General features: G+C 36.7%; 1 protein-coding gene across 1 annotated transcript; it reads left to right on the top strand.

The window, feature by feature from the left end:
• Positions 1–1,919: 1,919 nt before the first annotated feature.
• On the top strand, positions 1,920–5,074 carry LOC105451752 (glutamyl-tRNA(Gln) amidotransferase subunit A, mitochondrial). Its single transcript, XM_011692408.1, has 2 exons — positions 1,920–2,938; positions 3,056–5,074. The coding sequence occupies exons 1-2, from the start codon at positions 2,404–2,406 to the stop codon at positions 4,084–4,086; spliced, it is 1,566 nt and encodes a 521-aa protein (XP_011690710.1). The 5' UTR covers positions 1,920–2,403; the 3' UTR covers positions 4,087–5,074.
• Positions 5,075–17,468: the final 12,394 nt, after the last annotated feature.

Raw genomic sequence — 17,468 nt, 5'->3', positions numbered from 1 at the left:
CTCTAAAGCTTTGCTTATTTTTTATGAGTTGAATATTTCTGTAAAATTTTTTTACAATTTATCAATGTTTGAACGATGGAAAACTATAACACATAAATATATTATTTACATTTTTGGTTGCAATATTGCTCGCATTAGATAAAATTTAATAAGTTTCGTATAATCACAAGTTGATAATAAAAAATAAATATCGTTAATTATTGATAATTTTTATTACTCAATATTTCAGTAATAATATGTTTAATAAAATTCATGTTATTATATGTATTTTTAAATAATTCTGTACTTTTATATAATTCTGCAATTTTTTGTTATGTTACTAATAATATTATTTTATTGTATTTTAAACAGCATTTTGTAATCTTAATAACATTATATTATATGATAAATAATATACTTTATAATTATTGTATTATAATATAAAATTAATAATATTGTGAATTAAACATACAATCTAAGTAGCAAGCTAATGTTATTTGTCATCAGCTTGCAATTTATTGGGATAAAGAGGACCGCTAAAATCGGCGGGGGTGGTGGAGGGCCTCTACGGGCTAATTCGTCTTAGCCCAATTAAATTTTTTTATAAAATTTCAAATTTATAATATATTGAAAACTTTTCAAATATTCTTGATTTCTGTAGTTATAGTTATGTACTTTGTGTATTGAAACTTTTCATAATACATTTTTATTGTATATTTTGATAGTAAAATACATTATGAAATAATATATAAATTGTATAAACGTAAAAAAATACATATCACCTAAATAGCAAGCTAGTGTTATTTGTCATCATATTGACTTCTAGCTACTTTAGATAAAAGAGGACCGTTAATTAAATTAACGGGGGTGGTGGAGGGACTTTACGGGCTAATTCGTTTTAGCCTAATTAAATTTTATATAAAATCTCAAATTGAAAATATATAATTGGAAAACTTGTCAAGAATATTTGATATCTATAGTTATACTTTTTATGTATATTGAAACTTTTTATTGTACATTTTGATATCAAAATATATTACACAAAAAATAAAATATTAATGTATGTAACCTTAAAAAAGTACATATCACCTAAGTAACAAACTAATGTTATTTAGTTATCATGTTGGTATTAGCTTGTTACTTGGAATAAAAGAGGACCGATAATTAACGAGAATGGTGGGAGGCCTTTTCGGGCTAATTTTAACTTAATTAAATCTTATATAAAATCTCAAATTACAAATACATAGTTGGAAAATTTTTAAGTATACTCAATCTCAGTAATTATATGTACATACTTTGTATATTGAAGTTTTTTTATATATTTCGATATCAAAAGACATTACATAAAATAAAATATAAATGTATATGTATATAAATGTAAAAGACATTATATAAAAAATAAAATATAAATGTATATAATTAAACGTATAAGAATACGTGTCACCCAGGTAGCAAACTATAAACGTTATTTGACATCATATATTGACGCCATGCATTAGTTTGTTGCCTGGGACAGAAGATCGAGGACCGCTGTGATTATAATTGGCACGAGTAGTGGAGGGAATTTACGGGCTAATTTGTTCTAGCCCAATCAAAATTTTATTCGTGTTTTAAATTGAATATAGTTTGCTTAGAAAAATTCCAAGTTTAGTCAATAACTTGCAAATTGCTAGTATAATTGGTTAAATAAAGTAGCTTATATAAAAAATATTGTTTATGCAATATAGTAATTTTATCATATAATTTTCTATAATTTTATATTACATAATGTCTTTTTTGTTCTATTATTTTATATGCGTTGTATTAAATTATATATATTTCTAGCGCATTTTTTAAGTATATATTTAAAAATAAATTTGTAGCGTAATTAAATAATAATGAAGTATAAATGTTTATTCAACGCAAATAGGTCTTGATTGGAATCAGGGATGATGAAGGATTTTTACAAATTTGTTTGTTTTTGTTCAATTAAATTTTATTTTAAGTACGAAAATGTATGTACATACTTTCGAATGCGCAATTTATCGAGAAAGCCGCAAGCAGCCTTGAAAGGTGGATGTAGCACGGATACGCACCACAAATTATATACCGACGGTGCAGAAAAGTGAATGTTGCTATGTAGTTTATACCACTTCTTCAGGCGGCGTTAGTGCGCGAGGGCACTTTTGAGGTAAAAGGCCGTCAGCCGTCATGTCCATGTCATGTCCTATTATCAATAGATAGATAATTCAAATTCGATTCGATTTGAAGAGTACATACATTCGAACGTTCAATATTCGAGAATTTCATGTCTCGCATGACTGTGAACTGTTTGCGAGACTACAGTTTTCTGCTTGGCGCTTGCTATTGAATTTGAGGTTATGTATCTATTGCCGGCAGAAAGGTTGAGGTTATACATGACAGTGGCATGTTGCGGGACGAACGATGAACAAATTGTTACATATTCCGATCAAGGAAGTTAGCCGAGAGATTTATGGTGGTGCGATACGACCGTCCGAGATCTGTAAGGCTTGTGTTAAGCTGACTTCAGTCATCAAGCCTTTAAACGCTTATATCACCGTGACGAGCGATGTTGCGGAAGAGCAGGCGAGCGCCGCCGATGAGAGGCAACGGAGGAGTGCGTTATTGGGACAGCTCGATGGCATTCCCGTTGCCGTTAAGGATAACTATTGCGTCGTGGGTAAACCCACGACCTGTGCTTCTCGGATGTTGGTCAACTTCTCTCCGGGCTACAACGCCACCGTCTACGAGAGGCTCAGGATGCAGGGAGCCGTGTTGATCGGCAAGACCAATCTCGATGAGTTTGCCATGGGCTCCGGCACTGTGGACTCGTTTTACGGGCCGACGAAGAATCTATGGGGCTCAGACGTTTTATCTCAATTTTATTCGCACGGGTCTGACAGTTCGCACAAGGTCATCACGAGGAAACTGCATGAAAAAGATGCGTGGCGCATAGCAGGTATCATTGCCATAAATTGTTAATCATTGCTTAGCGTACCTTATTTTTGTTATTTAGCTAACTTAGTAACTTGAGGGATATGCTAGCGTTAATTTTTTGGGATGTAATGCATCTTAGGTGGCAGTAGTGGAGGTTCGGCAGTTGCAGTAGCCACAGGTACCTGTTACGCGGCCTTGGGCTCTGACACTGGCGGTTCCACTCGCAATCCTGCGTCCTATTGCGGTCTAGTCGGCTTGAAACCAACTTACGGTTTGGTATCGCGTTACGGCCTTATTCCTTTGCTGAATTCGATGGATGTCCCTGGTATTCTCACGAGAACAGTAGACGATGCTGTATTAATTTTAAACGCCATAGCTGGTCCCGATCGAGCAGATCCCACTACTGTGCAGAGAGAATGTGTTCCAATTAACTTGTCCGAAACGATAGACGTTAGCAATCTCAGGATTGGGATACCAAAGGAATACGGGATACAAGGCATAAGTGAGGAGATTGCGGGATGTTGGGAGAAGGTAGCTCGTCTTCTGGAAGAAGCGGGAGCCAGTGTAGTTCCAGTGTCGTTACCTCACACCGATTACTCTATAGTATGTTATTCCGTTTTAAATCGATGCGACGTAGCTAGCAACTTGGCTTGTTACGATGGTATAGAATATGGCCATAGAGCCGATGAATGGAGTTCGGCTCACGAATTGTACAAGAGAAGCAGATCGGAGGGCTTTAATGACGTAGCCAAAGGTCGTATATTAGTCGGGAATTATTTTCTTTTGGCGGAAAATTACGAGAAATATTATATCAAGGCGATGAAAATGCGTAGATTAATCGCGCGGGACTTTGACGTTCTGTGGCATAATAATATAGACCTCCTGCTGACCCCGACTACGTTGACCGAGGCACCGTGTTACGACGAATTTGTACAGCTGGACAATCAGACGCAGTGCCTGATTCAGGATCACTGTACGCAACCCGCGAACATGGCTGGTTTGCCCGCGATCAATGTACCGATCGAGCTCTCTCGCAATGGTCTACCTTTGTCCTTGCAATTAATGGCGCCGCTCTTTCACGAACAGAGGCTACTTACCGTGGCAAAGTGGCTCGAACAGGCAGTGCGATTCCCGCGACTTGAACTGAAGAATTCGTGTCTACTTGAATAAACTAACTTTTTTATAAACATCGATATTTTATTTATCTTCTGAATTCTTTTAAATTTGCATTATATATATTTCATAGATACATTTGGTCTGTTACGATTATTTACGAACTGCCAGCTTTGCAACCGGTTTTCATATATGCATCTTTCGAGTATTACGTATACAATTAGAACGAAAATTAGGTTTCGTCGCATTGCGCAACGGTCGCAACTCCGAGGCCATGCAATGCAAACAAATTATACTCCGGTACACCATCGAGCGTATCTGAAATTCTATTCGTCGAATAATGGCGTTTGCTTTTGCAACCTTCGTTTCACTGCACTGTAACGTTCATTATGTACAAAGACGAAATTATGATTCTCTTTATTATAAGACTAATTCTTCAGAAAAAAGGTAAGCAAAAAGCTTATCCAAGTAAATATTATAGAAAGAACAACTTGTTATTTTTTTAAAGCATCTCTTGTGCAGCCTTTTTTATGTCGAATTTTTGCATTCCGTATTTTCTATCTCGACATACGTATATCCTCATTTCATTAGCTAGTCATCGAGGTTCGCACGGCGAAACTTTGACATTTCGAAATTTATTGTCCCTCAAGGATCCGAGGGTGATTTAAGTGGAGAACAAACAACTGAGAACATCGCGCGCGTACAAAATCTATTCACGTAGCGTTTTCGATAATTAGATCGTTGTGACATTTCAGTCTAATCTATTGTTCGCATTACATTAAGAAGCTAACAGAGAAACGGGACAATCTAATGCGTATTTATAAAGTCAATTATATTTTATTGTTGCAAAATGATATATAAAAATTTACATATTATTATTTATAGAGATTACAGAGAATGATAATTGCAGATTATACAATAAATTTAGATTCGAATATTACATAATTTATGTGTATAATAATTTATTACTAATCGAATTACATTTTTCTTTTAACACGAGTACATTTCCTTATCTTGAAATAAACCTTGCTTTCGTTATTTCAAATGTCAGTCTACTCACTTATTCGTTGAAAGGCTGAAACGAGGAGACATTCATCCCTGTACTGAATATTAAATGATATGTATCTTTTCTTTTTATAATTCAACGCGATATCGAAAACTCTCCGAGTTTTAAGGAAATAGTTCAAAAGAACAGAAATAATATATTCTGTCTGTATATATTATTTCGTTTCTCTCGTAATAGCGGCCGCAAGTGGTGTTAAATCGTGCATATTCGGATGTTCCTATCCAGGCGCGTGATAGTCGTGCCGTCTAATTTTGTATTCTCTTTTCTTGCCGTATTATGTAATTTCCGGTTCTTATCGCCGCATAAAACTCGGTTCTGACTACGAAACCACGAGAAATGAGACGATAATACATTTCGTCAAAGAGAAAACGAGCTATAGTCGTTTCATTATGCAGCATCTCGTTATCACATCACTATCGTATCAAATTATAAAAAATTTCTAAGTCATTCTCTGAATGTTGAAATATTATTATAAACATACAACATTATTAGGAATTCTTGTTATTTTCCAATCTCACTTTTTTGTGAACAAAATTAACGTGTATATATATATATATATGAACGATTAATATTCGAATATACGCGCCGAACTGGGTTGCCTCGTGTACAAAGCTGTGTAATTAATGACAGAGGAAATAATGTATCTAAGTACTGTGTCCGATAATCGAGTAAGCCGCGCTCATATTACACGCTTTAATCCAGGCTCGTAAAGCTTTGCGGCAGCCATCGGTGAGAGCAGCCCATACTTTTAGAACATCAAACGCGCTCGGTAATCATTCTCCTTTGAATTTAAAAAATATGAAGCCTTTGTGATTGATGTAACCCTCGACTCCAGTCCTCGATTCCTCCGTATATGCGTTATTTTGTTACCTCGGTTAGAGTTCATCGTAAATCCTTGACTAATATTCTCTATCTGAAAACACTCTGCTCTATGCGTTTATCGTTCTTGTTTGCGCACTTTTGTGCTGGTGCGGCAATAATAATAATAAAGAGAGAGAGAGAAAGGAATAATTGCGCTAGAAAGTTATTAAAACTTTTTTACCTTTTTGCAATTAATGTCGCAATCTTACCACATGATACATTTTTACGACTAGTCTCTCAAAGAAAACGTTTTTTTTTTATATGTCAAAACTACTTTGTAATCAAACATTGAGTCGAATACAAATCATATAATTTAATTTAAAAAGCTGACAAAGAAAAGAAAAGGCTCATATTTGAAATTTCAAACGCGATGTCGATTATTAGCTATTCGCCGCGTTGCTCCGCAGCCAATTAGCATCTGCTTGTCCAGGCGCAAATTACAATGCGCGGTTAATGGAAGTTGGATTTCGAGAGTACGCGCGCGATCTTCCGATTTATGGCCAATCGAAATTGAATTCTAGTTAGTAACAGCCAGAGTACATACATTCAAACACCCTTTTATAGAGAGATTTTCGTACGATGAGCCAGTGCTTCCCAATTACGAGATTACGAAAGTTTTAACACGAGAGTTTTGGTCAATTCTGACTAATAAAATCCTTTCTTCATTTACCACGTTATTTTTTCTTTAATTAAAGTCAAATTTAAGCGGCGATGAGTTTTAGAATCTATTTTATTGTCATAACGTGCAGCGATGTAATTTGAGTAATGTATGAACGATGAGTTTTTGCAAACTCTGTAAAAAAAAATCAAAAAGAATATCTGATAATAATTAGTCAGAACAATGAGGAAATTATGGTCGCGTTTAGTGAGCTTCCAAGAGAACGAGCTGCGAGGCTGACATCAAGTGTTTGACCGTAGTGCAACCCTTTGGCGCGTATACGATTGCATGCACGAACAATGCATTTCCGGGAAACGACGAGAAACTCTTAAAGGTACATAGCAATAATTATAGCAACAAGGAGGCAATAGAAGGAAACGAGTTACGAGTAGCTTGCGAGCGGGTTTAGGCAAACAGATCATTTAGGTCAGGGTCATTTTATTATATACTGTATAAAATATATTTACTTATCATCGTCGCACTGTGCAAGCTCGCTCTCACTTTCGCGGCGCGGAAAACGCCGTGCAGGATCTATCCATCTCGAGGTCGGACGTTCAGGACGATAACGACGGAACGACGATGGAGGGAAAAAGGCAGGCGGCCGGCCGAGAGGGTGGCCGTCTCTGGGAAAACAGGGTTGGGCACGGGGTGGCGAGGACGCATGCGTCGGACCCGGCCGTCGGGGGCTGTCGTGTCGCTCTCTGTCGTCGGTTACGCCAGTCGTCGTGACGACTTCGAGCCGTCGTCGTCGAGAACGTCGTGTTTTTAAATCGACCGCCGCGCGCCCACGCATCGTCATCGAATTTTCTCTCTCTTTCTCTATCTTTCTCTCTCTCTCTCTATCTATCTATCTATCTCTCTTTCTTCCTCACTTTCTATCTTCATCTTTTTTTCTCTTTCACTCATTCTCACTCTCATTCACACACACACTTCCTCATACCCCATATATTTCTTCTCGTCGTATTCACCGCCGCATTCGCTCCGCTCGCTCGTTTGCTTGCGCGCGCGCGCGCGCGCCAGCCGAGAATGTCGTGGCGCTCGCACCGCACTTTAAATCGTTGGCAAGTTCGCGCCGCGGGTGTCGTCGGCCGCGATCGCTATCGCGGATGAGCATTTCCGTGGTGTGTGGCCGGCAACGACCGATGGGGAATCGTACGCGGGTGATCTCGCGCGACTCGCGCGGTGGTGCGACGGAGTGACTAACGTCGTCGGGTCGTGTATATTCGCGTCCTTCGCGACCGCCGAAATCGCGGTCGGCGCGGACTTGGACAGGTGCGCGAGTGACCGCGGCTACCCTCCTATCATCGTTGTTATACGTCGTCGACTGCGCGCGACCACCCCGCAAGGGGTGCTCCATGATTGCACACCGCGTCGCGACAAGTGAATGGGCTTCGACACCTTGGATCGCCCGATATCGCAAGTGAGTGTTGTAACAGATTAGTGTAATAAATTCGAGAGAAAGAGAGAAAGAGAAAGGGAAGAGGGGAAAGCGAGGAAGAGATGGAACTGCGTGAATAATGGATTAATCCATAGAATCAAGGTGCTTTTTAAGGGTTTTCCTCCGTAAGATAAATATGTAGTTTTTGTAATAATAGAATGAAATTAGATATTTATGCTTATCGGACAAATAATGATTGCGGAAAACGTACTCCGTTTCGTTTTATTATTGCAAACGCGTATCACAAGGAAATGTTATTATAAATACAAAATGCTTCCGTTAAATTCTACGAAATTAAGAAGCATCTGATAAAATTGTATCGTAAAATTAATACGTTTGAATACGAAGCGGAATCATTGAGAAACCGCTTCGGATATTCAGAGTTGAATATAATGCACTGTGTTCTTTCTCCTGGAAGAAACGAAAGACCGAAGGATTATGCGTTGGACGTATTGCGCCGAATCGATACCGTATTTCCGTAACATATGGCATGCAGTGGAAATGGAATGATTTAAAATACAAATCTGTTATCCAGATAGATCGTAGTCAGATAGATTGCCGTCGTACGAATACGCGAAGTTTTTCAATGAACGGGAAACTTTTTCGAAAGTGCGCGTCAAGCGAGGATATTTTTCTCTCCGGGCAATTTTTCTGTCAGACCGATATTTCCTCCGTTTCTTCACGGTCAAATCGGTTACTTTGAGTAATTTCAAGACGTGATTCCGCAATATCGTAGATAGCGACTACTATACATAAGGTGTCCTATCGATAACGATAAAATATGCGGTAGAATATATAATAGACGACAGTTTATTATTTACAAGAAATTCCATATTCTAATAAAAACTAATAAAACAAATATAATATTCTAATATAATAATATATGTAATTATAAAATATATATTATAAACAAACGAATATGACGAATATGAATAAGCTAATATAATAATATATGTAATTATAAAATATATATTATAAACAAACGAATATGACGTAATGTAACATGTAATAATTATGCTATATTAATTTCATTTATTACAATTATCTAATAGATCCACCATTAATAAGATTATTTATTAATCACGTATTCTATTTGTATTTGCCAAGTAGAATCGACGGTATGTTGCAAAAGTCGAAAGTGTCATAAGCTGTGACATAAAGGGAATCGGCTGTATAAACTCGGCCGGACAGTGACTCGTTGCAATGCGATATCGCCGGCAGTTTAACACCGTTGCCGTCGTACTTTAGTTGTTGCAGTTCACGCGACTACGTCACTTCCTTTTTCCGCCTAACACCGGGTCGTCCACGTAACTCCATTAGACGAGTAAACAGGATTGTGTGCATAACAAGGCTCCCCCAGTACTTTTCACTGGGGTGTTCTACTGAAAACACGCAGGGCCCTCGCACACGACCACGACCGCGGAGAACATCGCCGCGTTCCAGTCTTGCGCGCGACGTAAGGGGAAATATTGTTGCAACGTCTGTCTACTCGTACACTCTGTCAGTTTGCATCTTTGCCGATATATCGTGCGCCGCGCGTGGAAACGTCGACGTCATCGGACGTATATTCAAATCCCCGCCACGTATTGAAAATCTGCGAATAAACCGGAATAAAAGCGTAGACGCAACGTGAGAAAACGAGACAACGGAAAAACCTTGGCCATATTAAATTTTCAACGGAACCGCGCCTTTTATTTTCTCCATTTCTTCCTCCCCGAGGGATCTCTTCTCATTTCATTTCTTTTGTTTTTCCTTCGTGTAGAGCCTTCGGGTGTCGCACCCTCCCATGTATTTGACACTTTAGCATCGGATTACTGTCCTCCTAGTTGGTTTACAAGCTACATCCAGGGAAAAACAGCTTGTAGCTTATTAGGGAAGGAGCTACCGCACGTACGCGTCATTGATCATCCAGTCGATTCCTTATTGCTCTCTTTGGGTGAATTATGCTAATTATTTCGCCCGGCGCGGTGGCGAGCCGTCGCGTCGTAAAACATCGCTCATCGCGCTACAAATACAACTTCAAGTTTCTCTCCTTTCTCTTTATCTCTCATTTATCTCTCTTTTTCCCACAGTCATTTTTCGTTCCATTTGGGATTCTACTGATCAGTAGTATATGCGAACGCAAGGGTATTATGCAAGGATATGATTTTGAAGGAAAGTTAAAATATTTTTTGCATACGCGCGACCTTAAAATATCCTCGATGCGCGCTCGAGATTTTTTCTCACGATTCATCATATTTTTATCTCTCCTCGTTAATCGTCGCGAATTTTTTACCTAATTAGACAACGTATGCAAATAATTATTACATCGAATAATTATAATTAAAGTAGTTTTTTGAGGATTATCTCAAATTCAAATTTTTTTTACGTTCTGTATACGAATATTTATGTTGTATTAAATGGAACTGCAATACGAAACTGAAAAAAATTCTAAAACTTTTATTCTGTGGTAATCGATATTCATATTCTTTGTCGTGCGTCCATTCAAAGGTTTCGTATTATTCGCAGAATAAATACAGTCGTTACACAGGAATACTTCGATACGTGCGTCCATGACGTGGTTCCGCACGATAAGAAAATTCATTACGCTCCGGAAAACTTCGCGTTACGTGAATAACGTCATGCGAAAAAAAAGGAAGGCGGCAAGTTCACGATAACGAAGGCATCGAAGACCGGTTAGCCGGTTAATTTTATTATCAAGAACGGCCAGTAAATCGTGTTCTTATTCCATATTGCGATTAACTCCGTTCTCTCATCAAATCGTCAATCGATGGCCGTTTAAAGGATGTTATTGATTTTTTTCTTCGTCCATTTCGTGCTCACTTAATATCATAATTGATACAGCTCTCGATCATTATAAAATATAAAGTATCAACAACTAGTTTTATTGGAAGGCTTGGAAACAAAACCGTTTTACAAATTTATTGGAAAATTGTAAAGAATGATAGATCTTTTCAATTACTTAAAGTTGTTTAATTTAGAATATGAGAGAAATATATATATATATATATATATATATATATATATAATCATGTAAGATGTACTTGATGTACAATATACACCTTAAAGAATTTTAATTTTAATTTCCGAAATATTAACGTCACAGAATCCCGACTCGAAATTGATCGTTTCAATTTCAATTCAAGTCGGCTTTTTCGAACGATGGGACTTCTCGGCCGCGCTTAATTCGCGATGATCGAAGGGAGAGATTTTATCGGCAATAGTAGGAAGGACATCACGTAATTTGGATGAATAATTCGCGAGATCAGTGTCGGAAAGAGAGCAGTCGCGTTAAATATGAAAATGATCGTGCAAGTTTCAGAACATTTGTATCGCGTAACGTGGAGCGGCGCCGAAGGCTTCGCCACAAAGAGAAGCCGTTTATATTACGTTGATTACTGAAGCGCGTGGGTTCGCATGGCGGACGATAAAATTTTGCCGTCACTCGACGGACTGGTTCTCCATACTAAGAATACCTAATATCGATTAACCTTGCGACCCGTACACGTGAGAACGTTCCTGTAGTACCTATTTTTTACTACGTAATTAAATACCTGACCCCCGTGCTGCTACGGGACTCCGCTTAATACTAATGATATAATTACACTACAACACAAGACGTGATCATGATGATAGATATCAAGGATGCGAGCAAGGCTGATTTCCTTCAAAGAATCCGTATCAATTTTATATATTCAAATAGATTTATATCATTGTGGAAAGATCAAAAAGCTGGTATGAATTGTAGACCAAAAATTCAAAATTTTGTATTAAATGACAGAAAATTTTTATTCTACATATTATAATATCTATATTTATCTTTTTTTTTTAGTAACGTTTTTGCTAACGAAATTTAGTTTAATTATTTTTCACGAAATTACGCAAATATTACAAAAGAAAATTTTATTGCTTGGAGTATTATTTATTATTCTGTTTATTTTAATTAAATATAGAATTTCTCTTTTGAATTTATTATGAAACATTTTTTTATTTATACATATCATTTTACATTCTTGTTTTATAATAATTGGTATTTCGCTAATTTATTAACTAATTACACCCTCTTTCGCTTGTAATTAATTTAATTACATTACATAGCTGCAAAATTCGATATTTAATTTAAATTGTTATAGACTGTATTTTGTTTCGTCTGCTATTAACAGACAATTATTAAATTTGGAATAGTTGGACACGACGTGATGGTCGAAAAAAGCATGATGTTTCGTCTATCACATTTGTTCATGTATCGCATCTTCTTATTTGAAATCATAACAGCTGAACGTTAAATATCACACAGCATGTATTGAATTCGAATCCCGAATCCGCGATTACTTCCAGCAATACCTAAATTGAGTGCATACAGTGCAACATTGGATTGCAATCGATATTGCACAAGCAGCTTACGCTTTTCACCGAAATGATATAATCGCTCGGCCAGTTCATATTCCCGTTAAATTCATCATGCGATCTAATATTGATAAAACGTTGCATTTTTCATTTATTGTTTTGACGAGAAACGAGTAAAAAAAATTTGAATTTTTTACTTAAAACTCTGCCATGTTAAGGAAAAGGATAAGAATCTTACTTTAATTAAAATTTTAATGAATTTGCGACGTAGAAATTTGTTTATCTTTTGATGGATACATATCTTCGTTGGATTATCTAAGAGAAGAGAGATATTATCTAAGGGAATACATTATATCTCTTTAATATTCTTCATGTTGCTGCCTTCGCGATGTTTCGACGCAATTCTGAGGCCAAGACGCCACCGTATCGTCGCGTGTAGTAGTTTTCTTGTGGCGCAGATGGCACATTCCAGATTCAATTGGATGACAAAAGGCACGTTTACGGACAATACGTGTCACTGAGCTGCAGAATGGCTTCCCCCTTTTGATATGCCACTGGCGATTAAGTACCCTAATCTCACTGACATCGTTCACCACTGACAATGCTCGTGTGGTGTCATCAGGATTGAGTCAAAGCCTTTATTTAAGTCCTGGGCACTTTTTCATCGAAAGAACATAGCTTTAATAGACGAATACATATAATAATTCAGTTAAAATAGATCGTGCACATAATGATAACGTTAGATACATTTTATAATTAAATTTGGTTGCGTTTATTATTATTTTTTTGCTTTAAGCTAAAGAAAGAATTTGAAGCTACTCGTAATAAATGTTATTGCAGAGAAATATTATTCAAGCTGTGACTAAGAAAAATTGCCTTCCAATAATAAAAGAATGATATTCTAAAACATAAAATTATGCAGAACAATTTTTCGTTAAACTTTGATTTTACAATAAGATTTTTTTCTTTTACTTTTACGTTTCCTCGTGGAATCTAGACACATTGCATTTCTTATAATATAGATAATCCTGCGAATTTGAGTTATGACGTTGCGAACAGAGCGGACAAAGAAATGGTACCTGGTGGTCGCGTTTGCGACCGGTGCCAAAAAGGGGCGCCAAGATGGGAAATAGGGGGATCATCAGAAATCCCCCGAGTGGTATAATATATCAATTGGGAAGGTATCCTGCTAGATAGGAATATATACATATGTTCTTTCTCTTTCTGCAAAAAAAATATATTGACAATATAAAATGACAATATAAAATACATATATTAATCAAATAAATAAAACACAATATAAAATATATTGACAGTATGAAACAACTGCAATATAGTCGTAATTAAATAAGTATGAATGAATAATGAGTGATATTAATAACGAGAATTCTAAAATCTATAACGCATTATAAATTAATATTCCATAATCGAATCATTTAGGGAAAAGTTGCATTCTATAATTTCCTAGAAGGTATAATAAATTAATTGAATCTAACGATTGAGAGTGTCTGTTAAATTTGCTGGTTAAATTTGCGCACGGCTCTAGTCAATCTCCAATAGCCGAGTATAAAGTTACGGTAACGAGAGGTAGCGATTGGCCGTGTCAAATAAATTTAATCTGTTTTGAAGAGCCGCGCAAACGATACAAAGCGAACAATGCTATTTTTGAAATATGCGCTATTTCTCTTCTCAGTCAATTTATATATATATATGTATATAAAACGTAGAATAATTATATACATATGTACATACACACATCCACATTTGTGAAATATTTTTGCTTTGATAATGCGGTCCCTTTATTTAATGTGGTTATCGAGTCTGTTTGTTCTGATTCATTGTTTTAATGTAATATTTCTGATTCATTATTTTAATTTATTTTCAATTTTATTAACACAAATTTTTTTTCTTTGCCGTAAAATTCATTCCATTACTGTGATGTCCGATTCGTTCGATAAACAAAATTTGATTCATTTGTGCGATTTATTTGTACGCGTCGAATCGAGAGCGTCGAATTTACAGCGCGACAGTGAAACATGTTCCCGACAATGAATGAAAGTTATTTCTCACCGGCATGTCCTCTTCGATATTTCGATAATCCATCCTTTATTGTCTTAAACTTAAACCGACACCGATATCTTCCTTCGCTAACAATCGCTCGCCTTCGAAGCGGCTTGAATTACGGCATCGCGACTGGCCAGAGCGAATAAATGGTACCTGATCCCACTTGTCATGATGCAAACTAGGATCAAGAAGCAGCGGATCTCTAGACGGAAAGCGCGCGGAAAGCTAAGACGCATTGACCTCGCATTTTACTATATAGGAAATAGAGAAAGAGTACCGTTTATTACCATCCCAAAATAACGCCTTTCAAGCAAAAATAATAATAGAATTCAATGTAAAAAATAAATCTATTTTGAATTATCTTTATAAAATTAACACTCCATTTTCAGAATCTTGATAAAATTAGTAAAATTCTTTATCTTTACAGAATTATACAATAGGATTTTCTCGTTACAAGAAAAGTTCTGATATAAATTAAGTGTAAAAAATAGAGGTCCAAAAATGTGGAGTCCGTATTTCAGATTTTCATTATCGGTTATGACTTTCTTATTTTACTCGGAGTCGATTTGAATTCTCTAATAGTTTTTAATAAAACTCTTGAAACGCCATTTAGAATTCTGAGAAGATGTTGGATTTTTGAAAAAAAATATTATTTTCAAAAAGTTAAAAATTTTAATCTGAAAAATGAATAATTGCTGAAATTCTTTTCGTTTTGCGGTTTAAATTGATCGCGAAAATTTATTTTCTAGAATAATAATCACCGCGATACCGTTGATAGCGCATAACTCGGCGGTCGATACTGAAATAGAAAATATATTCAGTATATGTTCTAAAAACGTTGTACAATAACATGTAAATTTATATGGCAACATACATTTTGGCAACAACATTACGTTTTGTATGCTATTCTATGGTCCATTGAGATTACCATTTTCAAAAATCCACAAAAAACGCAGATATCCATACAATGTTGCAGCATCTGATTATTCCGTGAGGTAGTATTACTATATTTGCGATGCAATATAGCTCGCTAAGCGCAGTCAAGAGTTTCAAAGAGAGTTTTTGACGAGCGGAGGGACAAAGAAAGGGGAGAGGCGAACACGGCGCAAGCTGTGTTTCGTGAGAAACTTTTGAATTATTTCTTCGCCATTTCTTCGACTGCGTGGAAGGCACGTCGCGGTGGGATATTATATTCCATAAGACTTTGTCTTACGGTGCCGGTGTGAGCGAGGAGAGTGAAGGGGGGGGGGGAGTTCTCCTCTATCTTTAACATCATTTCCGTCGACGGGAGAATGCGCCGGCGAGTTCGTTTCACAGAGAAAGTTGCGGTCGACAGTGCACAGATCGGATAACGATGTTGTTGATAATGGGGTCCGCGACGACACAGAAAATACGAGAAAATTCTCTTTTACTGTTTCGACGGCTGATTGTCGTTGCCCCGCGTTTATCACGCGGAAGCGTGTTTCCTGGGCCGTTTTATAAACGGCTTAGTTGATGTGCATCTCATACAACGAGATTATAGGCTTGAACCTTGATCTCGGGCAAAACAATATTTGATAACTTTCTGCCATTTTATTAAAAAAAAGAGGGGGAGACATTTTACTGAATTAGGTTGTTAATTAAACTATAAGTTTTGTTCCTATTTTTTCCTGGTTTATCTTTCAACAACCGGTTTCGAGAGAAACGTAACGTAAACACGAAAATACGATAAAATTGAAATAGTTCCGATTGTTTTTCGGTTATTTTTGTAGAAGTGCCGTACACGTGTTTACGAAAGTACATGCGAATTAGAAATAAACGATAACAAGATCGTTTTTATATTGCGAAAGACTTATATGTATTGGCTACGCGAGTTTGGGTGAAATATTTTACATTGCGCAGACAATTATTATACATTATGAAATTAGTTTAGAATTCTTTTCCTGTTATTTCCAATAATTCGGTTACTCGCGCTAACGTGTCTTGCGCTCTGTGAGATATTTAAAGGGATATGAAGGGTAATATAAAATTTCCTCCATCCTCTTAAAACCACATAAGCTTCAGGAACTATAAGTACCACATTTCCGTATAATGTCCGCCATTAACGCTAACATAATTTTCATAATCTTGCAGGTACCGACGGTTCCATGAATTAGTTACTTGCCACATTAAGAAAGGGAGAGGAGCCGCACACGCGGGTCGACATACGATGCACTCGTGAATCATCGTCCGTCATTATGTAACGGCGAATTTCCTTGTTTCCCGTCGGTGCACCATACGCCAAGTGCAGCCGAAGTTGCCCGAGATCGCGCCGAGAGAGTTTCGCGGATTCATGGACTCGTGATCAGGTAAGGATGATTTGATGTCGTGATGCTGCGCATCGAGAAGCAACTGCCACGCGAAATTTATACATCAGGACCGGAAATACGTGCCAACCTGGCCCGGTATTTAGAACGGTGACGTAACTGTTATAAGATAGAAAATTTCCGTGGAAAATGGGATCGGGTTTCGCGAAATTGAGCGTGCAACGTTTCCCGAGATACACTCGTGTCAGCTAGACTGCACAATGACGAGGGATCGAATGATTTGGCGCGATGCCAATGTAACATTATTCGAAACCTGTTTAGTAGAATATTATTCATTTAATCGAAGTTGAGTAATTAAAAACACTTAATAATACGTACATTTTATAGCGTTATTTATTTATTATACATGATATTCTATACGGCACACAACCACAGTGGAATATTATGTGGATTCTGAAGTTAAATTCTCAAATGGAATATAAAAGTTATAAGAATTTTTAAGTTATAAGCGATAGAAGTTGGTCAACAGACTCGTAAGGCTAAGGCTCATAATTATATTTACACTGCATTTATTGATTTGTTGCTAAATTACAAGACATAGATCGAACGGATTGCAGCTTCGTGCGATCGTATCTTTTTTGCATTATTCTTCATTATATTAAAGAGCGCTTTAAATATAATTAACATCGAGAGTGCCGTATGAAGTATTCTCACAATTAG

Source organism: Wasmannia auropunctata, unplaced genomic scaffold, assembly GCF_000956235.1.
Source record: "Wasmannia auropunctata unplaced genomic scaffold, wasmannia.A_1.0 LD336046.1, whole genome shotgun sequence".
Classification (NCBI taxonomy): domain Eukaryota; kingdom Metazoa; phylum Arthropoda; class Insecta; order Hymenoptera; family Formicidae; genus Wasmannia; species Wasmannia auropunctata.
Note: the sequence above shows the minus strand (reverse complement) of the source record. Positions and strands in the feature narration are given on the sequence as shown.